This window comes from Coturnix japonica, chromosome 22 (assembly GCF_054131305.1).
Source record: "Coturnix japonica strain WE chromosome 22, WE-NBRP24, whole genome shotgun sequence".
NCBI classification, from domain to species: Eukaryota; Metazoa; Chordata; class Aves; order Galliformes; family Phasianidae; genus Coturnix; species Coturnix japonica.
Window position 1 is genome coordinate 2,162,376 of NC_140684.1, and position 26,732 is coordinate 2,189,107.

At 52.9% G+C, this 26,732-nt stretch overlaps 1 protein-coding gene across 14 annotated transcripts in view; it reads right to left on the reverse strand.

Annotated features, from left to right (window-relative positions):
- The window catches only part of RAP1GAP2 (RAP1 GTPase activating protein 2), a 51,110-nt gene that overhangs the window by 8,507 nt on the left and 15,871 nt on the right, over positions 1–26,732 (reverse strand). For 9 of the 14 annotated variants that reach the window (XM_015881191.3, XM_015881190.3, XM_085521859.1 and 6 more), the window contains 12 exons: positions 8,624–8,708; positions 4,657–4,692; positions 4,506–4,550; positions 4,058–4,090; positions 3,639–3,848; positions 3,276–3,379; positions 2,649–2,727; positions 2,303–2,356; positions 1,535–1,618; positions 945–1,045; positions 299–428; positions 67–222 (listed from right to left, as the gene is read on the reverse strand). In XM_015881191.3, coding sequence (XP_015736677.2) covers positions 67–222; positions 299–428; positions 945–1,045; positions 1,535–1,618; positions 2,303–2,356; positions 2,649–2,727; positions 3,276–3,379; positions 3,639–3,848; positions 4,058–4,090; positions 4,506–4,550; positions 4,657–4,692; positions 8,624–8,708 — 1,117 coding nt within the window. Of the gene's footprint in view, positions 1–66; positions 223–298; positions 429–944; positions 1,046–1,534; positions 1,619–2,302; positions 2,357–2,648; positions 2,728–3,275; positions 3,380–3,638; positions 3,849–4,057; positions 4,091–4,505; positions 4,551–4,656; positions 4,693–8,623; positions 8,709–15,150; positions 19,104–24,103; positions 24,230–26,732 lie in introns of those variants that run through there. The other 5 variants (XM_085521857.1, XM_085521856.1, XM_085521855.1 and 2 more) reach the window with 3 other exon arrangements.

Genomic DNA, 26,732 nt, shown 5'->3' on the forward strand with positions numbered 1-26,732 from the left:
CTCATCCTGCACGTGACTATGCAAAAACAGAGCAAAATGCAACATGTGCGAGCTGGGATCCCCTACCTTGTAGGATGCGGTGTCTGCATCGGGGTTCTCCACCTGCACCACAATGTAGGCGTGCAAGAAATTGGAGGCAATCATGTCTGGGACGAATGGCGTGTTCTCTTCTTGAAAGATAATTGCCACTATGTCATTGCCAATGTGTCTCTTCCTCTGCAGCTGGGTGGAAAAAGAAAGTGTGGTTGGTACAGACAGGTGGTCCTGCCCTTATGGATGCTCCAAGCTCATCCCTCACCTGCTGCATGTCCCCTTCCGTGAAAGGCAGCTTGGTGGAGACATGGAACATGATCTCCCTGTCCCGGAACGTGGTGTACACGGACTCAACCCCCGTCTGCCCATGGCTGACATCCAGGCCTCCTCGGAAACTGGAAATGAGGGGAAAGTCAGAGAGAAAGGGAAAAATATTCATTGACAGCTCACCAGAGCCCACAGGCAGCTGTCAGGGGATGAGGCGACAGAACAAGCCATCTCATTTGTCTTTATCTAGCAGCAAGCAAACAGGAAAGAACAAACCATGCACCATGTAATGCAATGCAGCCTGAGGCCTGGGGTGTGTGGCACAGTCACAACACCAGGCATGATGTGGACCGTCATGGCACTGCCGCACTCCCATGGGCCCCTCCTCTACAGCCAAACTGCAGCAGTCTGCTTCACAGCCTCAGAGCTGCAGGGATGGAAGTTCTGCTGTTGGCAGTTCCATCTCCTCTGTAAACTCCCTCAGCTGTGATCCACAAGCCACTGATCCACACAAGCCAGAGCTGTATTTGTTCTGCTCTGTGCTGCTCATGAATGAGCTGACTTCTGCTCTTGCACGATAGATGCTTTACAAACTATATGGTCTCTAGCTAAATTTACATGTAAAATCAGTCTTTCCTACGTACCCTTTAAAGTCCTGCAGTGTTATGGTGTCTCCCAGCAAATTTAAGAAGTTCCTGAAGGCAGCACTCTCCTCGTTGTTGCCGAACAGCTCTTCCTCCTGGGTCTGCAAAAACACAGATGCATGTTGGGAGAGAAACAGGCAGCCAACCTCAATCCTTCATGTATGTATTTCAAAGCAATGAAAACTTAATAATGGTCTTCTATGAGTTATTCGATCCAAAATAAAATGCAATACATACAGATAATGAGGGTGCCTGTCAGAATAATCTATGGCAAATTATACAACTCAGCTGTGCCCATGCTCTGCAGCCAGTGCCCCAAACTAATGGAAGCACTCACAGGCAGGTCTGCATGGCATGCAGCTCCCACCAATGCACCACTCTGCACTGTCTGAACACACACCATGGCTGCTACAGTGCATTTCCACACCCATTTCTCCCTACGGCTGATTTCCATATTGATTATTTTTCAGTCACATCATAGTTTAATGACTCAGGGCCTTATCCAAGTCACCAGAGACTTGCTGTTGGTAAGGACACCAGCTGCAGCATGTGCCGCACATGGCACTCATTTACCTGCAGCTCTCACTCACCTGCCTGAACTTCTGGTAGATGACACCAAACTTGAATGTGTTGTTGACCTCGTGCTCATCATAAGCCACTATCATCTGGGAGGCCTGCAGTGAAACAAGGCACAGCTGGGAGTCCATGGCACTGCCATGCACTGCTAAGCCTGCTGCATGTCTGACACATAACAAGTGGTTGAAGATGATGGATATGCTGTAAAACTTTTCCATAATAGGCTAGTAAGCAGCTCAAGAACTTATAGTGCTCCAGTGATCCTGGAGCAGGGAACAAGTGAGTCCCAGCCCCACCACAGTGAGGACAGGCTCAGACCTACTGGGCTTCCAGCTGAACTGCAGGAACCAAACCCAGACTAGGGCTGGTTCGTACCTCACAGCCTGTGTGTCCTTCCCTCTGGCATGGGGCATCTGAAGGAACCACCATAGGATCACAGAATGGTTGGGTTAGAAGGAACCCTAAAGATCACCTTGTTCCAATCCCACAGTGGGCTGGGTGGTCTCCAACCAGAGCAGGCTCTGCAGGGCCCCTTCCACTCTGGCCTCGGGTATTTCCAGGGATGGGACACCCACAGCTCTGGGCAGCCTGTGCCAAGGTCTCACCACCCTAATCCTATAATGGCAAGCCCTAAAGAAAAGATGCCCTGCATCTGTACAGAGTACCAAGGAGATCTTTCTGCTAGCTCTGCACAAGTTCCTGTAACCAAGCTACTGAACTGTGGGGAAAAGGGCAGAATTATCCTGACCTGATCTCTACTGAACGCAAGGTAAGTTCCTCACCTTGGGATACAGAACTGGATTGAACTTCAGTCCAGAGGCATCATCACAGAAGGCCTGGGAGCAAGGGAAAGTGCTGTGAGCATCAGTGGGCAGCCCAGTCTTGGGACTTTGGCAGCATGGCTGCAGACATCAGAGAGACACACCCAGCCCTGGGCTGCAGGAGCTCCCTCAGCATCCCATTCTGCTGCAGTGCCCATGCCCAGCTGGTGCTGAACAGAGGTGCAGTGGGGAAGTACCTGGGTGCAGCTTTCTCCCCCCCCCATAGGGCAGTCCCTGGGAGCAGCTTCCTCCTCCCCTTCCCTGAGCTCACCCAGCAACCCACCTGGAACAGCCCCATGTAGGTTACCTTCGCAATCTGTGGAATGCTGGGCAGCTTGCTAAATCCTGACAGAGGAATTCTTTCGTGCAATGTCTTCACTTTGGACCTAGCAAGGAAAAAGAAATGAACAGAAGCTGGGGAGGATCCCATGCAGCCTGAGGCACTGCAGCCTCCCTGACCACCATCAGCACAGTTCTGTGGAGTGCATGCTGCAGAGGCTCTGTGCCATGCACACTGCAGGAGGTGCTGCAACATGGTGTTCTGCTCGGCTTGGCCAGTTACCAAGGGCTCACTATTCTCTTCTCTGCATCTCTTAAAATATTTATTATTTGGAAGAGAATTGAGGCAATGGCTCAGGCACCCTGGCCAGAATAGGGGAAAGATGGCAGCAGATATGACAATGGACCATGGGAGTTCCATATGTGATTTCAGCAGCAGATCAAAGCTCTGTGTTCCCAACAGCGGTCAGGCAGCTTCAGCACAGAGCAGTACAGGGACAGTGACTCTGGCTTCTGCCCCATCATAAACCCCTTGAGCCCCTGCACACAGTGGCAATGCACATGCTGCAGCCCAACTGCTGTATTTAGAGAGAAACAGAGAATCTTTCAAGGAGAAGATATTTTGCTAAACACTGCACTTTTTTTTCCTCTTTACCTGAGTATAATCCTTAAATATTCGGTGCCATCCACCTCCTCACACTTAATGGACAGGATCAGGTTTCCCAGGCTGCTGGCCGTGCAGTAAAAGTTTAAGTGGTCCTGCAGAGAGAAGCAGCAGTTGGGTGGTGGAGCTCAGCAGGAGGGCAGTGGGGCTCAGCACATTGCAGGATGATGCTCCCACCTCCCCAGGTCCCACAGGCTCTGGGCACAGCATCCAGCACTGTGAGCCAAAAGCCCTGCTGCCCCTGCCCAGAGGAAAGCTGCAACGCTTGCCTTTTCCACTCACAACTGTGAAATTTATTATTTTCTCCTGGCCAGGAGAAATTTCCAGCCATTCCTTTGCCTTCTCCTCACCCACCTTCCCCAGAAAGTGCTTCCTGTAGGCTCTGGCCTCTCCTTTGCACTCCAGCTTGTACCCGTAGGGGCTGGGGCTGAAATTCTCCTCCTCCTCCTCGCAGACACTGCTGTCGGATGAGGTGGGTGTGCCAAGGTTCTCTGGGTCCTCAATCCAGTACCCCCCAAACTGGGGTAGGATGACCAGCGGGTATGGGCTGCCCTTCTCCAGGATCTGGGGAGGAACAGGATGATGGGCTGCCTCACACAGCAGGGTAGGTTCCGCCCCTCTGCAGCACGCTGCTCTTCTGTGGGGAGCAGGTATGGCACTGCAGAGCTGGGCAGGAGCAATGTGTCTCACAGCTCCTGCTGGAAGCAAGAATGCCACGCACTTCTGGAAAGGCACTGCCCTGGGGGTACAGAAGCATGGTGCAGAGCACGTACCTCATCAATGCTGGGGTATGGAATGTAGTCCTCCTGCAAAGGGAATCACAGAATTGCACGACTGCTTATTTCCCAGGTTCTATCTGTCCCCAAAACCCAAACTCAATTTCACACAATAAAGGTTCAGCCCTGGCTCTGCTCTGCTCTGCTCTGCCCGTGGCACCACCCGCCCTGCACACAAGCCAGCTCCTGCACAGCACCACAGAAGCAGCCAGCACACATCACTCAACAGTAAGATGCACTGGTTTGGACACAAAGCTGGATTAGGGATTTACATGCTCCACTCACTTATCTTCACAATTCAATCAGTGCCTTGCTTTTAGATAACTCCTATATCCCTTTTAGTCCTTTAAGCAACTGCCTTTGCCTACGCACATTAAAGCCCCGATTTCTAGAGATAACAGGGAGTGCTTGGAAAGATCCATGCAAGAAATAAAATCCAACAAACCTTATGTTTTTGGCTTCCAGCTTTCTGATCTTCAAGTTTTGGTGCCTGATTGGAACAAAGTGAACAGATTGAACAACGAAGAAGCTGCCACCACACAGATGCCAGCAGGACATCTCATGCCAGAGCCGCCCAGCACTGCACTGCAGCTCACCTGCATTTTCTCCAACATCTCGAAGAATTCTGCAGACTGAAAAAGAAAAGAGAACTGTGTTGTCCAACCTGGCGCCAGGAGCTGCTGACATGGGCTGAGATGCCGAGCAGAACAGTTCAGCCATCCTGCAGGCCTGGGCTGAGATGGAGCTGCATACTATGCTGCATGCTATGGATGCAGCACTTCCTCATGCCCAGTGCTGCATGGTGCCGGAGATCAGGTAGGCACAAAGCCCGGGCTGCAGCTGAGAGCTCCACACAGAAACCAGCAGCAAAAGCTCTGCTCTGCAGCTGGGCCTGGCCAGGTATGGGCTGACTCATGCTCTGTGGTGAGCAGTGGCTCCTGAATGCACGGCACCTGCATGTTGACCCTTGGCAGGACACTGCTGGGATGTCAGTGGCACAGTCACCCTGCGTGGCCCCTCCTGCTCCCACATACAAGCAAATAAATTATCCAGCATCCTCCAGATGTCAATATTGGGGCACTCCCAGTAAACCAATACATGACTTTGCCAGGGTTATATGATGAAGACCTTCTTTCTCCTCTCCCTTATCCTCCCCCACCCACAGCCTTTAATCCATGTTCATTGCAGGACAGCCGCAAGGAGCCATGGTACTGCTGGCTTCAAGCAGTGGTTGCAGCAGAAGGGGAACGCAGGACATGGGGCAGGGGCTCACGGCACCACGCCAAAGAGCACAGCACCAGAGTATGTTCTGGGGAGCCCCAGAACCAACTGAGTTCCTTAAAAGACAAAAAAGAGAGAAAAATCAGAGGGGGAGTTGAAGAAACAAAAATAATTCCAAGACCAAAGGCGCCTCACACAAGTTATCTCACCCACAGACACAGCAGAGGTGAGGTGTTCCGCAGCAGCCACCAGCCACCACTCCCACAGTGCAGCAGAAGGCGCTGCCCGACGGCCGGGCACCAGCACAGCCCACAGCCCTGGCCACAGTCCTGCCCTTAGACTATGACCCTTCTTTATCTCCGCACCTGCAGCAGGAGAAATGCACCTAGGGTTCAGAAGAGCTCTGTGCCCAGACTGGGAGCACTTGAAAAATGTTTTGCCTTATCTTAAGCTCCTTTCAGGTTCCTGCTTATGTCCAGGTGTCTGCAATAGACGTACGCTGATACAGTGAAAATAGTTGTCACCCCACTGCCAACAGCCAGGGCAGACAGGAAAACAGCAGAGCAGAACCTGATCCACCTTCCCAAGGGAGCTCCCTCCAGTAGAACATGTGTACACATTTAATAAAGCAAAGAGCAGTCTGTAGCCATTAGAAATTTATGCAGACTAGAAGCCAAGCTTTACCAGGCCACAAATATTTTGGTAAATATAGTTAGGACAATTATACCTTTGTGCTGCTCAGTCAGCAGCAGCGTCACCTGCAGTGGTTCAGTCACCAGTTTGTCCTTACTGAGCTGAGTCACTGAGCCTGGCTGCTCCTGCAGCTGCTTTACAAATGCAACCAAAGGCACCACCAGCACAGCAAGCCATTCCCTTCCTCCACAGGCAGGACAGACCTATCCCAGAGCTTGTAGTAATGACCTTAGAAATGCAAAATATCCAAGCCAAAAATAGTACTGCTGTTGTTTTCTTCCTAAGCTCATACATCCACACTACCTCACAGCTCAAAGCATTCTCCTGACAGTAAAGAGAAAAGATCACAGCATCACCTCCAGCATCCCGGCACAGAACACTGCATTTGTTCCTCTGCTCCAAAGCCCCATTGGTGGAGCTGGTGCTGCTGAGCCCACAGCACACGTGAGCACAATGCAGCGAGTGGATGAGGACCAACCAGGATCAGAAGTAGCATCACAGCCACAAAGTGCCCAGATTGGAGGTTTCCAAAGAAAACAACACTCAGAAAGAAAACCGCACCAAGAGTGCGCAGCTAAGGGCCACACACCCGGAGGCGCCCGCAGCCAACCTCTGCCCGCAGCCATCCCCCGCGTGGCACTCACCAGCAGCTCCCGCAGGAAATCCATCTCATCCCGCACTGCCCGCAGCGCTCAGCCTCACCTGCGTGAGCTGCTGCGGACACTGCGAGTCCTCCCGGGAGCGCAGCGCTGAGCAGCCCAGCGTCAGACGGGCCACCATCCCCACTGACACCTCCCTTCGTTAATGTTTCTCCAGCCAGAGGCATGGCAGGGCTACTGCTTTGTTATTTACAAGGGTGGCTCCGCGGGAAGTGCCCCAAACAGGTTGGGCAGGAAGCGGGCAAGATTTCGCACGTGTCTCAGGTCGGTTCTCAGTCATGAACGCGAGTGGTGGCACAGGGAGCTGAATGGGGCGGACGGCAACGGAGGGAAAGGGGCTCGGTTCCAGCGAGCACATCCCCATCTCCCAGCCGCATCCGCGCAGCGCAGCAAAGAGCACGGCACAGCCAGCACAGGCAGCGCCTTGCCCCAGCCGCAAGTCATTGCCGTGGGCAGCCCTTCCAGCCTGCCTTCAACCTGGCTGCTCTCCATAGAAGGCCAGTCAGAAAGCCTGCACCACGCCAGGTCCAGGTCTGGCTGTGCCACGCCGTGCCCACCTGTCCCCCAGCTGGAAGTGCCTGGCACGGCCGCAAACAGAGGAGAGGTGGCTGCAGGGCCATGGCTGCCTCTGGAACCGTGTCCCTGCCTGCACCTGCTGCCTCCTCTTCTTCCCTTGAGTTTCCAGGGCAGACATAGCAGAGCAGCAGGGGAGCCCAGGAGCAGACGGATGGCTTTGCCCCGTGCTCCTCGCCTCTGCACACTTCTGGATCCATCTGCCACTTTTCCTGCACAGCGATGCCCATTGCAAGTGGCAGACAGATTCCTCCTGCTGAGGGCTGGTAGGCAGCAAGCCTCACTGTGGAATTACACCAGCTAAAAAGACTTTTGCAATTGTAGTTTATCTCCTTCAAGGAATTTGAGTTACACCAGGAAAACACATTTTTGCTGGCATAGCTTGCATGCTCTTAGAAGGAGTTTGCTCACCCAGCTGAATTAGCAATGGGCTGTGCTGCAAGAAGCGAGAGCCTCCAGCAAGCTGTCTGCAGCCTGTGCCCAGAAATAAGCAGAAAGCACGGAGTGCACACAGAGATGAACCTCCTCACACTTTGCAGCTCAGCTGGGAGCCCCTGGTTGGGGGCTGCTGCAAGGCAGGAAGGAGTGAGCGAGCTGTGCTGGGCAGGACTCACAGCCGCCTCCATGTGTCCCCCCATCCCACCTCCCTCAGCCCCAGCCCCTCACAGCCCCTGCCATACACCAGTGTGCTCTGCCAGCTCACTCCTGCTTTGTGTACCCAGGCCACCAATGTAAGTGCAAATGAGCCAAAACTTGAGAAACTTCGCTAATAAACACCAACTCAATTCTTCCCCAGCCCCCCTGCCCTTAACAGCCATTTAACCAAGTTCTCAGCTGTCTTGTAAGCTTCTCTTCGATCTCATCTTCGCCAGTTTAATGAGTAATCTCCCGAGTGGCAACATATCGAGTGCTTTGCAGCTACCCAGGGGGAAGAGCTGCCATTTCCTTTGTCTGGAAGCTCCACTTGCACTAATTGCTCGGGTTACTCAGATGAGAGCAGAGGACCTGCACTCCTCTAAGGCTTATGCTGGGGCCAAAGAGCAGGTGCCAGCAGGCATGCAGGTGGGTCCTGGGCGGCTGCTGGGGCAGCACAGGGAGTTGCGGCCGATGAGAACAGCAGCACCATGTTCTGCACCCACCTGGCACTGCCGCTTGGCATTGTGTAATGTGGCAACAGCAGAGCAGGGCCCACTGGCACCCGCACCGCACTGTAGCTGATGGTGTCTGAACATACTGCCGGCTGCTTTCCAGAAACCACCTACTCTGCTCGGCTCAGAATGGCCCCGGCTGCTACAGTCGCTGCGTTGGAAGTGCCACTCCTCGCCAGCTTCATTTCCAAAAGCAGTACCCGGACCGGACTGCACGCCCACGGCCCACAGCCCTGGCACAGGGTGCTCAGCCCCTCAGTGCAACTCACCTTCATGGTGGGGGGGGCAGTGAGCGGGGGGGAAAGCGGCCGCTCCGGGAGGGTCACATCCGTGCTGCTCAGCAGCTCCTGCTTCCTGCAAAACAGAACAGGCACCATCAGCAACCCCTGCGCCCCAGTCCAAGGGGCAGGAGAGAAAGAACACTGTGACTGGTCTCTTTTTGTTGAACCAACCTCACGTCTCAGCACCACGGCCCCACAGAACTCACTGTGGCGGTGCTGCTTGAACTGCCCAGACCTCATCAGACTGGGCTTTGGCAAGGGCCAACCACATGAATCCCCATAGCAGAGTGGCACTGACACTGCTCTCTGGGGCGGTTTTGTGGGGATGTGACACTGGAAAGCAGGGGAGAAAGAGCTGTACCGAGAACCTGCCAAGAAATGCAACCCCCACCCTCCTCAGCCTTGAGAAGCTGCACCCAAAGGCCTCCACTGATGATCTGATAAAAACACACTGTGCCTTTTAAAAAAAAATCCCTTCCCATGCAGACAATCCAATCATCAGACACAGCAGAACTGCCAGATGCTACTCTGGGAGTCAGAAAATCTGAGATTTAATTTCGTTTCCTCTCGTTCCTGCCAGGTTAGTCCTGCAGAAATGGGGCCAAAATGTCCAACTGTTTATCATGCAGTAACAAGGTTTGCTCCCATGGCAGCCTGCCTGGGATGGCACAGAACAACATGAGGCAGTGTATGGAGAGCCAAGCAGTGGTGTGCACCAGGGCCCCCTAGACTGGTAGGTGCCTGCAGCCAACCAGGCAGCAGTGCACTGCAGCAGAAGCGGCTGCACCAATGCAGAATGTGCCCATGGTGCTTCATAAGGAGCTGCCACATCACCATTTGTGCAGACCTGGTTTTCTATGAGACCACTGTGGTAAAAGCAGAACCCCACTGCTACCGTGCAAGGCAAAGAACGGCTGTGCATGGGTGTCCCTGCAATGAGAGGCTGAGCCAGATCCTGACAGGGCTTCCCACTGTTCCTCCCGCCTTCCTGCTCATATTTACCATTGCTTCTGCTAACAGACGTCTCCTGGTCCTGATGGACTTTGACTCCATCTGTCGAGACACACACATGTACGCACTCACCCGGCTGAGCATGTAGGACAGAGTGGTATGGGGCTCCTGCCTTGCCTGATCCCCAGCCCTTGGCTGGCCACAGAAAGCAGAGCCAAGGGGCTACAGCTCAGTGCTGAAAGCAGGGGGAAGGAGCTGACAGGACACAGATTGATAGCTAATAACCATGGAATGGGAATTCATGGACTCAAATTATCCACGGAGCCAGCGGTGGGTCTCAAGGGCAGTGTAGGACTCAGGCCCCTGTCCAAAGCCTTGACCCAAGGCCAACACCCAATAAATGAATGGAAATGCTATAAGACTGCATATGGGCAGTAGCAGAAGCCATGCACTGACCGCCCATGTTGGCCACTGAGTTCTCTCCCTTCCTACTCCCCACAAACTCATTGCAGCTCCACTGCTGAGAAGGTGCCTGGATGGCAATTTGCACTCTTTGCTCTACAACTTCCTGGGTCAGTGTAGGCAGATGGACCTGTAGGCAAGCACCCATCTCTGCTTTCTTCCTTTCAACCCTCTTTCTGGCTGACTGCACCAATCTGCAGAGCGGACTCAAAGGCACAGACCTCCGAAGATGAAAGTTATGGGGATGCATACAAATAATTCTATTTGATCTGGGATTTGTAACAGGTTGCCATAGCATCACGTTCTAAGTATTATAAAATCACTCGCACAACCTAACAACGTGTTCTGCTATCACATGTTGATTTCTTCTTTGGGGCCAAACTGCTGGAGCTGCGATTTCTCTTCAAGGTAAGCACACAGAACACATTCACCAGCACACAGTCCTGGTGCTGGCACCACACTACGGTGACCTGCAGCACTGAGCACAGCCCTCTGTCAGTGCCAGGGTCAAGGGCCACCAGCCCAACTCCCAGCAGTCTGCCCTTGTGGGATGATGAATGACTCAGGGGAAGGTCAGTGTGTCTCCACCTGCAGAGGGCACAGCAGCCCTGGGAGCTCACCTGAAGCTCACAACAGAGACTGCAGTGCCAACAGCACAGGGACCTGGGCATGCATCCGGCATAGCCCTGTGCCACCCCAGGCTCCTCACAGCACAGCACAGCCCACAGCCACCAACTCTGCCCTGAGCACACCCATGGCTGCAGTGGGGCAAAAAGCAAAGGGGATAGAGGCGGGAAGGGGAATGGAGGCTGGGCAATCCCTCACTGCACCCTGCAGGGCCAGGGCAAACCAGGCATGGCAGAGGCTTCCCGGAAAGCAGCGCAGACATCACTTAGGTAATGTTATTTCTTCATTTTCCTCATTAGGCAAATTAAGAAAGAAGGCAAAAAAAGAAGAAAGAATTAGAATCCTACATACTTAGTAAATCTAATTAAGGAAATACCTAAATGCAGTTACCAGGCCCAGCCACAGGGTTTTCTGAAGGGGAGTGGGAACCAACGCACTGCCCAGCACTGCAGCACTGTCCCATTCTGAGCACGGGCACCAGGAACCCACAAAGCAGGGAGGATGGGTAGAGTCACTCTGATACCTACAGATTCAGGTCCTGAACCTGGCAGACCGTGCTGGTATACTGAAATGCTGCTCAAAACGTGCTGCTGGGTGCCGAGCATGCCCTCACTGTGCTGCATTGCTGAATGTACCCAGCAGCAAGGCAGCACTGCTGCACCATGAGGAGCTCCCTGGCAATCAGGAAATCAGGGGTATGGACAAGAGGTCCCACACCAGCCACCCTGCTAGTGACAGCCCCAGCACCATAATGGCACCGCGTATATGGTCCCAGCTTGGGGGGCTTCCCTACGCCCGCCTGGGACAACACCAGAATTCCAACATAATCACATCAGGGATAGGTTTGTTTGCCTTTAAAAACCCATTTTGGGGATCTTTGTGTGAAGGAAGGTGGCCACTTCCACCCACCAGCAACCACATTGGTCCACCACCTCCGGCTGTGCCATCCCAGCTCCACCTGGCAGCTGGGCATCAAGATGCTCTCCACTCACCAACCTTCCTGCAACATCCCAGGACTTCCCTGGGCACAGACTGAGACCAAGCTGCAGCCCTGCAAGGCATGGTATGGCTGTGTGGACACAAGCAAGGACACGAGCACCTTGCACAGAGCCCTCAGCTGCACTTTTTCTCCTATCTTCTCACTAACATCAAACAAAAGACTTCTGCATGCATTCTGCCTTTTTGTTTATTCGTCTGATTTACCAGGCAGGCTCTAACCTGACAGTGCATTGATACAAATTGCGCGTGGGAAGGGGAGATGTCAACATATTATGTGACGCTGTGGTGTTTTGCAGCGAGCAGTAGGCACTGCCTTTTGTTATGCTGTGTCAATTAAGTGCTTGGAGCATCGCAGGTTACATTTATGCCTTTGCTTAATTCTGCTGATGAAACCTGGCCCATGGAGGTGTTAATCCCTCACAGCACACCCATCTGCAACAAGTTCAGCTGTCGGGATGCTTTATCCTTGCAAAGGACAGTAAAGATGTTCTGTAAATTAACAGCCTCTATTTTTGGAACTCTCATTTTTTGCCCTTGATGGGCCTCACCTTGCCAGCTGCTCCCTCTCATTTATTTAACATTCAGTGCCCAGCATCTGAAGTTTGCCCAGAGGCTGGCTCCCCACCCGCACAGCCATGGCCCCACAGTTACTCCTGGGCTCACCCAGACAGAGCCCACGGGCAGCACCAGCCCCATGCAGCCCCGTGCCCTGGGGGGATGGCCATGGGCACACACTTCAGGGCTGCCCAGCTCCGGCCTCAAAGCTGCAGGTGCACAGCAGCTTAGGGCAGGTGTTGGCAGAGCCCCAGCAGTGCAGCATTTTCCCCAATAACCTGATTTACCTTGGTTACCTATCGCTTTTCTGCACTGAAGCCTAAAAGTCAGCAAAGAAAGAGAACAATATTTTCTGGTCTAGATTGTTTGCAATCAATTTTGTGTTTCCAGACTACCAGCCTGCATCTTGTGCATAGAGCCACCCTGACTGCACAGCACGCACAAGCAAAGAACCAAAGCCCTGCTCAGAGCAAGGTGACATTTAACTGCAAATGAGTTTAGCTTTAATTACTCCCCTGTACCACAAATAACTGTAGTTGGACTGTAGTCAGGACATCCCGCACTCATGCAGGCACTGCTGTGCTGTTTCAGGAGGGCATGGCACGCTGAATGCCCGCCCGTCCCACTCATGCTGCTGTCTGCAGCTGGATGGGAGCTGGAGCCCTTCCAGCCCACCAAGGACTTCCCACTTTGTCTTGGTAGGAGAGTACAGCTGGCTCTGCAAATAATGCTAGAAAGAGATTTTTATCGCTCACAGATTTTGTTCTCTGGTCTCACTTCCAAGAGCAGAGAGGAAGCAATGATTTCCAGCAGCTCTTGGATAAATCAGCCAAGGAACTCGTGGACTGTTTAATACCAGAAGGATTGTCTGATCCGATTCCTGAAAAAACATGAGCCAAGGAACCTCGGGCAGCCGCTTCTGAACTGATTCAATAATTTGTAAATTAAACAGAACAGCTCCCAGAAACCAGAGCTTCCGACCGCAGGCAGAACAACACCGGGCAGAGGGATGCTGCCTCTGTCTAGCACCTGGGCAGTGGGGCAGGGGAGCACTTCCAATGGTGGGGAGGGACCAAAAGCCCATGGTCTGCCTTAGTGAGCGTAATCTTTGATCCCACTGAAGCAAATGGGAATGTTTAAATCAACTTCAGCAAAGATTTCACCCCAGTGACTTCAGCAAGGTGTGCAACAGCTGTTGGTGCAGGGTGCTGCTTCTCTGCCTCAGCCTGAGTACAGGACAGGCACAGACCTATGCAGTACCCAGGTGAGCATTGCCTTGCTCCTGTAACAGGAGCCTGACAAAGTCCATTTGTTGTGCTGTACTTTGCTGGTTGCTAATAAGACAGGGACGTGGGCCACCAGGGACTCTGCAGCTGCCACTGATCCTGCCAGACTTGCATATGGCTCATGGAAAGCAAAATTCAATTGCAAATGCAGAACAAAGCCTGAATGTAGGAGGAAAAAAAGAAAATAGGAGCAGGTGGAGGAACAGAGTCCCTTTTGACTACACCGCTAACAGTCCCTTCCTTTTCCTGCAGATTATGTCACTTTGATGGCCCTGGCAGCTTGCATAAGATGAAGCAGCCACAGTAAAGTACTGCCTGAATTCTCGCTATTGCTCCCATGAAGGCTTCTCACACCACAGCAGACAGGAGAAAAAATTCCTCAGGGTCTGGTTCTCCCCTTGAGGTGTCTGTGTGATTCTCAGTGTTCTGAATTAACCCCACAGCCAGAGCACCACTGGGAGGGTTTCTGCTCAGCATGATGGGGAACAAAATGGAAAACATCAGACTCCTGTGTTACAGAGCAGATTCCATGAGAGTTTGGAGCCAAAATCTTTTCTCAGTCTTCAGGTGTCTTTCTGAGCTCATTCATAGAAATCTGGCACCCCATGGGAAGGAGTCACTTTGGGAGCCTCCATGCTCTACCTGAAGCCCCAGCAAAGGAGAAGAAAATATCCCAGAGCAGCAGCAGCAGTATGAGCTACACAGAAAGCAGCCCTAAAATCCTGCTGCCCAGCACACCCACTGCCCATACAAAGCACCTCCAGCAGCAGAACACAGGGCCCCATGACCCAAAACTTTGGGGCGAGGGCAGAAGGAACTCACAAGGGTTGGTGTGCTGGGTTGTGTAGCTACAGGAAAGACTCCAAATGATCAGTTCTTCATTCATACGTTTTTGTTTAAAAATCATCATTTCAACAACAGCACAAAAAGGAAACCATCAATCTGCAGCAGTGCCCATGCTGCTCCCACCATGAATCGGAGGTATGCACACCACTAGGATTGGGATGCATATTTCCGACTATTTTTAACAACAGAGTTGCCAGAGCAGCACAGTCCTGGAAGAGAAAACTCCCTGACCGAGGCCGCACAAATAAATCAGAGCGTGGAGAGGCTTTGAAGCAAAAAGCAATTCGCACTAATAAGTGGGGGGATGCGGGAGCCGTGCAGAGCAGATGCCAGCTCACACAATATTGCAAAGAGGCTATTTCCTCAGTATACAGAGTTGAACATCAAGTACAATCCGTGACTAGTCAATGAAAGATGAAACCATTTGTCAGCTGTTCCTCAGCGAGAAGACAAAGCTGTTCTCTGAGTTAAAGCAGTTCCACGGGCACCGAAAGTGGTCCTTAATGTTCTCATGCCATAGAATCGGGCCCGGGTTCGCCCTGCACAGCAGCGCACGCAGCCGGCACCGCGAGTGGCTGCACCCCCCGATCCCGCTGCCCTGCGCTGCGGTACCACCATCCGCCGGTACCGACCCAGCACCACCGCAGCGATGGCCCGGCGGGCACCGGGGACACGAAGCACAGCGCTCCCCCGGCCCGGAGAGCGCACTCGGGCTACTCAGCGGCAAGGACGGATTTCTTTTTAAACCTTCAATAAAGAGAGAAGAAAAAGAACGAACTTGCGCTCTACCTTTTCTCCTTGTTCTGCTTCCTGGACTTGTGCAGCAGCCCGATGAGCACCACGGCCGCGCGGATGCCGGCCCGCCGGGAGTGCATCCTACCGGCATCCGCCCGGGACATCGCCGCTCTGCGGCCCCGCGCCCGCCCGGCCCCAGCGCGGCACCGACACCTGCGGCGGCGGCGCGCCCGCGTTCCTCGCGCCTCCCCGCGCGCTCCCGCCCGCCGCGCCGCCCCTGCGCGCACAGCCGCGGGCACGCCGGGCTCCGGGTAAGGCTGCGGGCGGGGCGCGGCAGCTGCCGAGCGCTGCTCCGCTCTTTTCTCCCCTTTTCCCCTCTCGGGCTCGCGGCGGCTCAAAGCAGCGCAGCGGGAGCTGCCCGGGGGATGCGCTCCTCGCGGCTGTCGCTGCGCGCCGCCGGGGTTCGCGGGGCTCCGAAGGTACCGCGCACGGGGAGCCGGGCTGCGCTGAGCTCCCGCGGCATCGCATGGCTCCGCTGTTCTCACGCCGAGGTTTAAAGAGAACGGCCCGCGAGCCCCGCGGACAGCAGCGCTTCTCAGCACCTGAGGGGATGGGATGAAGTTAGGTTACGGCAGCCTTACATCCGAACGGGGAAGGACTTTTTCCCGTCTTGCAACCATTTCCTTCTGCCTTTGGCAGACATTGCAAAACCCCTCCCGCGCGGGAAAGCCCGAGGCTGCTCCATGCAGGACTCTGGATTTGGTCCCAAAGTCCCCACATCCCCACCTTCTGCAGCAGCCAGGCCAAAGCGGCGTGAGCCCCAGGCTCGGCCCCTAACCAGGAGCTGAGCACGCAGCTTGTTCATGGCAACTGATACTTTTTTTTTATTAAGGAAACTGTCAGTGATTTACTCCACGAGCTCAGCACCCTTCCCTGGATGTCGATGTTGCCACGGCAATAGAATGGCCGGGTCCCTCTACTCCCCCCCACCTTTCTCTGTGCCCCCAAATGCCCACAGAACACGGAGGGGCTGCAGTGCGCTGACTGCACTCTGAGTTGGAAGGGGCCCTTAGGGGCCATCGGGTCCCACTGCCCCACAACAAACAGGGACAGCCACAACTCCATCAGCGCTCAGAGCCCCTTCAGCTTCACCTCGGCTGTCTGCAAGGATGGGGCACCAACCCCTCTGTGAGTAACCCGTGCAGTGCCTCATCGCCCCTGCACAATCCCTAACCAAACGTGATCTCTAAGTTAAACAAAGAGCCCCATCGTCTTCATTGCGATTTCTTTATGCATTCCACCCTAAGTCAGACAGAAATGCATTAAATGTTGTTTCTGTCCACATCCCACACTGATCCAGCTCGAGGACAACCTGACTGCAGCACAGCCATGGCTGCTCCACCTGTGTTCACCAGCACAGCACACATACAACTCCTGAAACATTTGAGATTTAGACTTAGATATAAGATTAATATTAAACAACTCTTTAGTGGGTCCCTGGGAACTCTGGGGCAGAGCAGCCCCTGTGCAGCAGCCAAAGTCACTGCAACACATAAGCACAAAAGAAAGAACCCAACCAGCTCACAAAGCACCCGGGATGTGTTTGTGCCTCCCCAGGACAACAACAGATGATACAAAACTGCTCACAGTGGGTGAGAAGATGTAAGTGGACAGGAGGAAAAACTACATTGACCCTGGATGCTTCCCTCACTCTCACCAACTCACACTGCAAAATCTTTTGATGAAGTTTTGGTTGGACCAGCAAATCAGTTTGTTTGTGTGGAAATACCCGGCTGCTTCTAAGCAGAAATCATCAGTCTGACCAATTTCTGAGGCATAGCAAAAGAAAAAAGGAAAAAAAAGAGAGAAAGAAAACAGAGCCCATCTCGATGCCAAATGGTATCAGTTCTGCAGCACCTCATTAGCTTTCATTTAATGGAAGGGGAGGGGTTTCAATTTTAAACCTTTTACTTCTCACATTAAACAAGAGGCTTCAGATCTCATCCAGTCTCTCTTTGTCTCTGGAGACATCTTCCACTGTCTCTTCCCCCCTGCTTCCAGACAAGTTAAGTATTAATCTTCCCTTGTTTTATGCTGAAGTGGCTTTGTATTGATTTTTAAAGATGTTCAATTCTCTCATATTTGGAAATAGAGAATCACTTTACGCAGACACACTTAGCCCTATTCTCCTCTCCACTCAAATACTGCAAATAAGTCTTTGCTGTAATCAATTTCTTCTGGACTTCATTTGCACCAGATATACAATCCATAGCAGGAGGGTGGGGTGATGATGCTGAGGGGCAGAGCAGCTCTGTGCAGGGGCACAGTCAGCACAAGAGGGATCCATCTCCCAGAACTGCTCCTGCTCAGGGCTGAGCCACCAAGAGCTGCAGTGAGCATCTTCAGGTGTCCTTGGGAGCATCGTCAGTTGTCCTTGGGAGTGCAGCCAGGGGCAGCATGTGCTGTAGGAGAGGATGCAGGCAGTAATAGGGCAAGTGGAAGCTCCAGGCTCTGCTTTGCTCTGGCCTGTTGTTGTTCCCTACGGGGTGCATCCCGTTTCACCTTCACAGGGGTCATCAGCTGGGAGTGCCCCCCCAGCCACCTCTGGGGGTTCTCTGAATCTTCATCCTTCCTGAGAGCCACAGCGTTGCCTATGCAGTGCCTAAATAACCGCTGAGCTGAGCAGCTGTCACTACTTTATGAAGAAATAAGTCTTGAATAGCCCGGACGGTTCTGCTTCGGAGAAAACAGCTTTTGCAGTGAACTACAAAACTGAGTCCTGAGGGGATTGGGGGAACTCATTTCAGGTTGGAACAATTACACACTATGATTAATAGATCACCTGGGCTGCCGGATTGTTTGTGCAGTGCTTGGCATTTCCTACTGGACATTTTGCTAAGAAAGACAGATCTGAAAATGCCACACTGTGACAAGAGCAAATCTTCATCCCCAACGCTGTAGAATCTCCCCCAGATAAACAATGTGGTTAATACTGAAAATTCATAGTTTGGCTCTGGCTTTTGTGTTAGTACACCAGTGAGATCGAGCTGGTTGCTGCTGCCCATGGCACAGCACAGCCCCGCATCCTACCATGGCACACAGCTGGGGTCCCAATGGATGGAACGGGTGCTGCAGCTCTGCCCACACCAGAGGAGAGAAGCAGGAAGGAAGCAGCAGCAACACAGAGCAGAAACAGCGACCTGTTCTCTGCAGGAGCAGCCACATCCCTGTGCTCCTGGCATAGGAAGAAAAGGATTTGGGAGCTTGCAAATGAAGAAGGTGATTACAGCATTTAAAAATGTGCTGCAGGATGAGGATAGGAGTACATCCAGTTTTAAGCATCACGAGAAACTGAGCTTTAGATTATGTTACATCCAGCCCTGAGTAATCTTATTAGAGCTGTATGTTATAGCTTCAGTGGCTTTCTGACACAGAGGAAATATTGAGGAAGCACGAGGCAGATGAGCTTTTTTCCTTCAGATGAAACATGCCTCAGCCCCAGGAGCTGACAGCCTCCAGAGCATTGACTCCAGCACTGCTGCATCATTAAGAGCAGGAAAAGGTGACTTTGAGACAGCTTAATCACCTTTCATACTACAGATGGTTACAGAGAACCCACCAACAACACAAGGAAACTTCCAACCTGCTTCTGCTCTGGGCACAGTCCCTGCCATTCTGCTGTTCAGGAACAACATCCTCTTCAAACAGCACACGTCCTTACATGAGAGCCAAGGTCACAGAAGACCAGGGCTCACTGCAGCAGCCTCAGACTGGCTGTGTACTTCATGCAGGTCCCAAATCTGTAAAAGCACAGCTCTGGGATCTGCAGAGTGGCCCAGGAGGCAGCAGTGCCCATCTGCATGGGAGCCTGGCTCAGGTCATCGCTTTCTGCCTGCAGGGCAGCAGTGTGCCCTGGTGGAGCTGAGACACAGCTGTTGTGCAGGTGGGGGTCTCAGCCTCAGCCCACACCTCTGACAGAGCTCAAGGGCAGCTGGGGGGGATGGTCTTGTGTGCAGCACAGCTGGTCTGCGGGCAGCAGGGGCACAGAATGCTGCAAGCAGAGTCTGCACTGCTCCCTGCTTGCAGGGTGGAGGCTGCTGTGCCCACATCCAGCTTGCTGCCTTCTCCATATTGAGAGATTTAATAAGGGCAGAAAACTCAATTCAATTGTTTTCTCGATAGAAGGTCATTTGTTCAGCAGCCAGCAAACAAAGTGAGGAGGGAGGGGCAGTGCTCCCTGCTTTCTGCTCCCTGCCCATGAAGGTGAGCAACCTGCTACCTGTGGCTGCAGGAAATGTGGGACTGAAGGCACTGGGCCTGGATCTCCCCAGCATGGTGCAGGACAAGGGCTGTGTCCCTCCAGCAGCCGCAGCACCTCAGACACAAAGACAGCAGGCTTGGCGTTCCATTGCACTCAGGCAACATCAAGCATGAGCCTCAGAACACAGATAGCCCAGCAATGGCAGCCCTGCACATAAAGCAAGGTCTGGTGTGACCCTGTGCTGCCACAAAACATGGTACTGCCTCCATGGGGACAACACATGCACCCGAGCAGCTGCACCAAGAGCCCAGAGCGTGCCTTGAGCTTCTGCCTGCCCGCAGTGGAACAGGGCCCACAGTATTCCATCTCCACAGAGCAATTATCAGCCTGCCCAGGAAACAAACAGGAAAAGCAATCAAAGCTGCAATGAAAGAGAAAAAATTCATTACAAACAGACGACCTCTCATCTCACAGGGAAGCCAAAGTGCAGGTAGATATCAGTACCCATTAAAAATGGAACAGGTCCCCTGTGAGATTGGCAGCAGTGTTTGCAGATCAACAGAGCCTCAGATAAGCTGTGCTGCTGGGGAGCAGCAGATGGGCACAGAGCAATGCTAGGGCACAGGACCTGTTGGTGGGTATGGGAGCAGTGCCTGGCCATGCCAGCAGCACCCCCAGAGGCACACATGGACCCCTTTGTGTCCCATGGAAGAGAGTTTAGGAGCAATCTGAGCTTCAGCAAAAGATCTATCTCATCACTCAATTAACTCCAGTGATGCAAATTGCTTCTCTCTGGGAGCCCGGACCTTCAGCCCTGCTGGAACTACTGACCGTGTTTCTGCCCCATAGAAAAGAGCCAGATGAACCACTCAGTGCATGTATTGCTCAGCACGATCAGCTGTTTTCTGCTGCTTGCAAACAGACCCCTGTTCCTACAGACCATGCAGCCATTACTGAGTGACAGAGAGGTGCAGGAGTGGCAGCAGCTCTGCCCTGCACTGTCCCTGTGTGCACTGCAGTGCCCATAGAATTGTACAGAGCAGCGCATCACTGCAGCACACAGAGGATTAGCAGCACTGTGCCACTTCTGCCACATTCATGCAGTTAATCTGACTTTAAAACCCACCTTGAAGCAGCCGTGTCTGCTAGAGCACTCAGACTGAAACCGTCAGAACTGTAGGAAAGCATCAGCTGAGAGGGGCTATGGGCTGCATGGGGGTGAAGGAGAGGGGACCGTGGGCTGCCCGAGGGTTGGGAGGTGCTGCCAGCATGGACTAGACATCACAGAGCCCTGTCAGGTACCTTCCTGCCAGGTGAACCTATGAGCCCTCTAATGTCACTGTGTATCGCTACAGCAAGAATAATGCAAACTCTAGACATGTTAGCACAGTGATAGTAAATGAATTTGTACTATCACCTTAAAGCACAAAGGACAGAAAGCAAATTTCAGCGCGGCTAGTTGTGTTTCAGCAATGCAGCCTGCACCAGAGTGGGTGATGGGGCTGTGCGATGCCCGCAGCATCCTCTGCCCTTTGCCATCAGCTGCCTGGCGCGAGCGGAGGCGTGCAGCACTGACCTGGCAGGAGCCCGACTTGGCAGCCATCTGCTCTGGGGCCAAATCTGTGCCTGCTGCTCCAGCGCCAGCCACAAGATGCCTGAGCAAGATGGTGTCGTGCCTTACGGCAAAATTATCTATGTTACAGCCATGGCTTGCAAAGAAACCTTGGAGACGGAGAGAGGCCAAGCAAAGAGGGCAGAACCCTTCACCCCAGATGCTGCTGTGACACCCCCAGACCCAAACAGCTGAAGGGAGCACTCTGCTCTCTGTATTCAGCACAAATCACTGGTTGCCCCAGGGGCTGCAGTCCCTTTTATGTGAGAAGATCTGTAGGCAACCATCTATGTATCTACAGATACCTATCTTATATTCCTGTACATCCACAGATTCTCGTGGTGTTATTTTTGTAACTGTTCCCTCTTCCACAGTTGCCCCACACACTCAGCTCTGCTGAAAGCTCTCAGGAAGGCCCCTGGGCAGCACACACAGGAGGAACATGCCCTGGTGCCTGGCTCTGCTATGACTTGCAGTGCCAATGGGCACACAACACACCAAAGGCCTTCAGAGGGCATGGAAACAGCAGCATGGGGAGAGGAAGTGCTACAGGGCAGGCAGAGGAGCAGGGGCAGAGAAGATAAGATTGGGGTGCAGCACCGGGTGCCAGGGATGAGCCCCTGGGCAGCTCCAGCCTGGCTGCCCCATTTCATTTGATGGAACGCAGCACAGAGTCACCATGCCTATGGCAGCAGCATAATTAAATGGAAATCATATGCCTGATAACTTGGAGTATTTTTTGCTATGAATCAAGGCTTTCTGAAGAAACAAGTTTCAAGATTTCAGCATTAAATTAAATTAGATCAAATCAGCAGAGGAAATAAGTCTTTACAGTAGGAGCAGCTCCTTTGAAATTCACCAGCAAATCGGTGAGCTAAATGCCATCATCTATCATTAGCATCATTAATAAAGTCAGACTAGGATGCATAGCAAACCAACACCAGAGATGTGCCCAGTGCTCCTGGAGCCAGCAGCAGGATGAGCCTGTCCTGCAGCCATTCTCCAGCCTGGCCATGGAACCCACAGCAGGCTGTATTTGGGCAGAAAAGAGCTCTCCTCCTCCCTGGGACCCAGAGGACCTACTACCCTGCTCTCCCCCACACTGCTGGCACTGGTGTGCACTGCAGGGCCCCAGTGACATGGGAACGAGGCACTGAGCTGCACTCCTCTGGAGCAGCTCCATTACTGTCTCCCTCTGACACCTTGTTTGATGCAAGCAAGTGAAAAGGCATAATTTGTGGAGCTAAAACACGGGTATTATCTCAGTGACACATCCCTACAATAGGGAGTGCGCTCAAGTCAATCACGTTCAGAAATGGGTTTCTATTGTTCCACAGCCTTTCCCTCGCCTCTTGCTCTCAATTAAAAGATACAAAGACAGTAGGAAGTGTTGGCAAATGAGCATTTTCTTCTTTCAGTGCCTCATGCTACATGGCCTAACCAGGCAGGAGCAGGACTGAGCAGCCCAGCACAACCATGGGCAGAGCAGGAGTGCTGCGCACAGCACAGCTGCTCAGAGCAATGCTGCTTCCTGTTCACAATGGAAAGAAACAGCAGCACTGCCATGCTCCATTTCTCAGCCCTGAGTACTGCCAGGGAGAGGACAACACAGCCCCCAGCTCAATCATCTACCACTATCCCTGTTTCTTCCGCCTTACTCCCCATCTTCTGTTTAACATGCAAGCAAAGAACAAACCCTTCAGTTCCTGCAGCTGCACTGATTGCTGGAGCTCTGCTGAAGACCCAATGGGAGTTGTTCCCCCCTCTCACAACCCATTCGAACTGGAGCTGCTCATTATTATCAGGATGTCACTGAGTCGCAGAATCCGCATTATCCCAGCAAAAAGAACACGGAACGCAGCTTTCCAAATTGAAGAGGATTAGCAATGAACTGCTTGTGCAAGGAAGGAGCTGTCATAGCCCCCGGTGCGTGACACCAGTAACATTTGAGAGGAATCAGAGAGGACTGTATCTGAGAAGAATGACCTTTGAGTCTTCAGAGAGATTTCACAGTACAGCCCCAACCTACCCATGCACCAATCAAACCCTCCCACCTATCTCCCAGATAGGAATTCAAGATGCTCCAGCCTTTTACAACTGACTTTACCGACATGGGGTTCTCAGCGGATCACTGCCTGCCATTTGCTAACCAAGCACAACGCTGCACATTATGAGTGTCACTGGAAATAAAGCTCTGGAGATGGAGAGCCCATTTCCAGGTGCACTGGCTGTAGTGCTGGGCCCCATTGGCTGCCAAAACCCAGCTCGGTGCAAGAAACAACCATGGGAGCAGCACAGCGGTGTCAAATCATTGCCAGGAATCAGCCATAGGCTCTGGCGCAGTTCATGCACTCCCACACCTGGTACTGCTGTGTCCCTCTGCAGGTGCTGCTCCCAAAGCACATCACCCCACAGCTGCATGGCCTGAGCCAGGGACTGCCTGCAGCAGCAGGTGGGAAGGGAGGGCCCCCCTGCCCAGGGAGTGCCAGGCAGCTCACGGCCCCCACGGAACACCCTGTGCTTGTGCAAACCAGGACACACGGTAGCACACATCTGCGGCCAGATGGTGCCTTTATCATTGCAGCCATTAAGTATCCCTCCCCCCATTACAACAATATTTGCTTTTGGAGGGCCGGTATTCTTTCAGGTGGCCTCCTTTTGATGGTCTGCAAACAGCTCCTATTTTTACAAGGCATAAGTATAGCAGAAGGGAAGAAATATACAAACCAACGCAGTTTATTGCTTCTGAAGCAGAGCTAAAAATAGCCCCACGTGGCTGCTGAGTACTCTGGGCAGATGTAATTGTGGATAATCTGGCTTTAAACATGTGAAAGCTGTTCTGATAGGAATGACAACATTTCAACATATGGGATTCAGCATCAGCACACACCACAGCGCCATGTCCAATGTCTCCTGGGAGCAGCGCACACATTGCTGGATCACAGCAAACTGCCTCCATGTCATAGCGCGGGGTTCTGCATTAATAAACCCCCAAATAACCCTGAGCACCTATGGCAAGCCACCGAGAGGAAAGAGTCTAACAAAAACCAAGCCAAGTCCCAAGAGCATCAGTGGGGCTCTGCTGGGCTCCCCCCAGAGGATCTGCCCCCAGCATTTATGTAAGTTAAGCTTACCAGGCAGAATGGCTGAAACACTCTCTGGTCCTTGGGGCCGCAGCTGCTTCCTCTCTGAGATGGAGCTCCTCCATCCCATGCACACTTCAAGACCTGCTTTGAGGATTGCTGCAGGGCACAGGGCTGGGTGGCTCCAGAGGAGGCAGCAGTGATAACAGCCCTTCCTGGAAACAGCAGACAGCCACATGCTCACCACAGATAGGGGAGCAGTGCTGGGACAGCTGGATTGGGAAATCCTCAGCCAGCTGCTGAGCCCCACAAGGCTGGGTTAAGTCCCAGCACTGCCATGCACAGGGTGGGCACCGTCCTTGCAGATCCAACCCCCGCCACTCACCCCTTCATAGAATCATAGAATTACCCAGGTTGGTAAAGACCTCAAAGATCATCAAGTCCAACGACAGCCTAACCATAGTACCCTAACTCCAACAACCTTCTGCTAAATCATATCCTTGAGCACCACATCCAGGGACGGTTATTCAACCACCTCCCTGGGGAGCTTATTCCAGTGCTTAACTACCCTTTCTGTAAAGAAATGCTTCCTAACGTCCAACCTAATCTTACCTTGGCACAACTTGAGGCCATTTCCCCTCGTCCTGCAGTTTTGTGCCCATTAACAGCCATTTATGTCCATAAAGAAAATAGGATATCATTAAGGCTCCCATCTTCCAAGTTCTGTTTTCCCCCTCTAAAAAAAATGGATGTGATTTGTGACAGCTGTTCTGCTCTCACACACAGCATCAACCAATGTGCCCCAAGTGCTGCATACGGATGGCTCTACCCAGGGCTGCACTGCTGCCTGCAGCTGCCCTGCCTACTTCAGCCCAGAGGTGATAGTGCTGGGATATCCACACAAGCCCAAGTGCCGTCTGCTATAGCAGCCCATGAAGGCTGGCAGGAAGGCAGTGCAATAGCAGCACATGGCCCTCAGCACCCTCTTGCTGTCCCATCTGTTTGCAGGTGACCTGGGCCCAGCAGCAGCAGAGTACGTCCCCAGTGCAGCCCTGGGGGCACCCCTGTACTGCTGTGGGAAGGGCAGGGAAGGGCCATCCCTATCTCAGCCCCACAGCAGCACTGCCACGAGGGCAGAGCGCAGATTTCAGAGAAGCGCAACGCTATGGAACTGGCAGTCACTACCTACAGCACTGCCCTGTGCTGGTCCACAGCCCAGCAACCCAGAGAGGAAAACATAGCCGACACCAACTTCTTTGCATATGGAGCAAATAAAGCAGGAGCAGTGAGAGTTGGCTGATGATTCATCTGAGACACCAGACGCACTACCCTACTTTCACCCTCCTTTCACTGATTTATACATTCCTCCCTTTAAATTACTGACTCCCACCTCCGCATCCCTGCACTGCACAGGGCTCTGTGCCTTCAGAACTGCATGCTTTCAGGTACAGCCCTCCTGCAGGGCAGCACCCCCAGCAGCAAATGCAGCACAGACACAAGCCATATCTGTGTGCCCGCTGCTGGTCATGTGTGAGAAGTAGGGAAATGCTCCACATGTGCCATCTCCTCCCAGAGCAGGAGGATTGAGTCATGCTGCATAGTGCTGGAAACCCACCCAGCACAGAGGGTTTTTAGTGTTTGTTTGTTTGGGTTTTAATGCTTATGTGTTTGCTTGTTTGTTTGTTTAAAGCTGATTGCCAGAAGGACTCAGACCTCCACACAGCATCCCAGGCAGTGCTCCCCTCTGCCACATTTCTCAGATCCAACAGCAGCCACAGAAAGCAACAGCACTGCACTCCCCCAGCACTCCTTTGCACTGACATTCTTGAGGGATCCTTCAATTTCAGAGTGAATTCTGCTTCCCCTCCCCTCTCTGCCACATGAAACACTGTGAGAACCAACCCAAACGAGCGCGATGGGAAGCAGCTGATTTATGGCCCCATCACAGATGGTTGGCTTTCCAGCAAAACTTTACAAAAAAAAAGCAGAGATGAGATTACAGTCGGGGGACCAACAAAGACAGCACGGGAAAAGCTCCGAAGAATTTGTTTTGATGAGATGAGCCACATGAACATCCATAAAAATCAATACAGCTGACAACAGAAGCGTCAGAAATGAAGACGTGTTTCCCAAGGGTGAGAAGGGCGTCCTACAGCCGGACAGGATGACGCACCGTAAATCATCCTCATCCCAGCTGGGTGCCCATAATCCCTCCTCCGTGCCCCGCAGTCGAGTGTGAAGCGTCACGGGCCCTTCTATGTGCTTATTTCTTGCCCCAAAAGCCCAAAGCACAAACTTTAATTCAAATCTCCGGTGTTCCCTCCATGCACCAGCACTCGGGGCGGTCCCCAACTTCATCCTCCCGTGAGCCCTCAGCCTCAGCCTCAGCCTCCTCCGCCGGCAGCAGCACAGCGCCACCTGGTGGGCAGTGTGAGCGTGCAACTCGCACACTGGCCCCGTAGTTTTTCTCTCGCATTTCTTTGCTAATTATTTTCATCAGCCGCCGGGCTGGGGAGGGGATCACTTCTGGAAGCTTCAGGTGGCATATCCCACAGCCCAGAATGTCCACAATCACACACCCGAACAAGGCATGAATCCTGCTGCCTCACTGCTCACAGCCCAGCTGGAATGTACGCACCACTGCAGCCAGAAGGCAACTGCAGGTATACATTTACACACA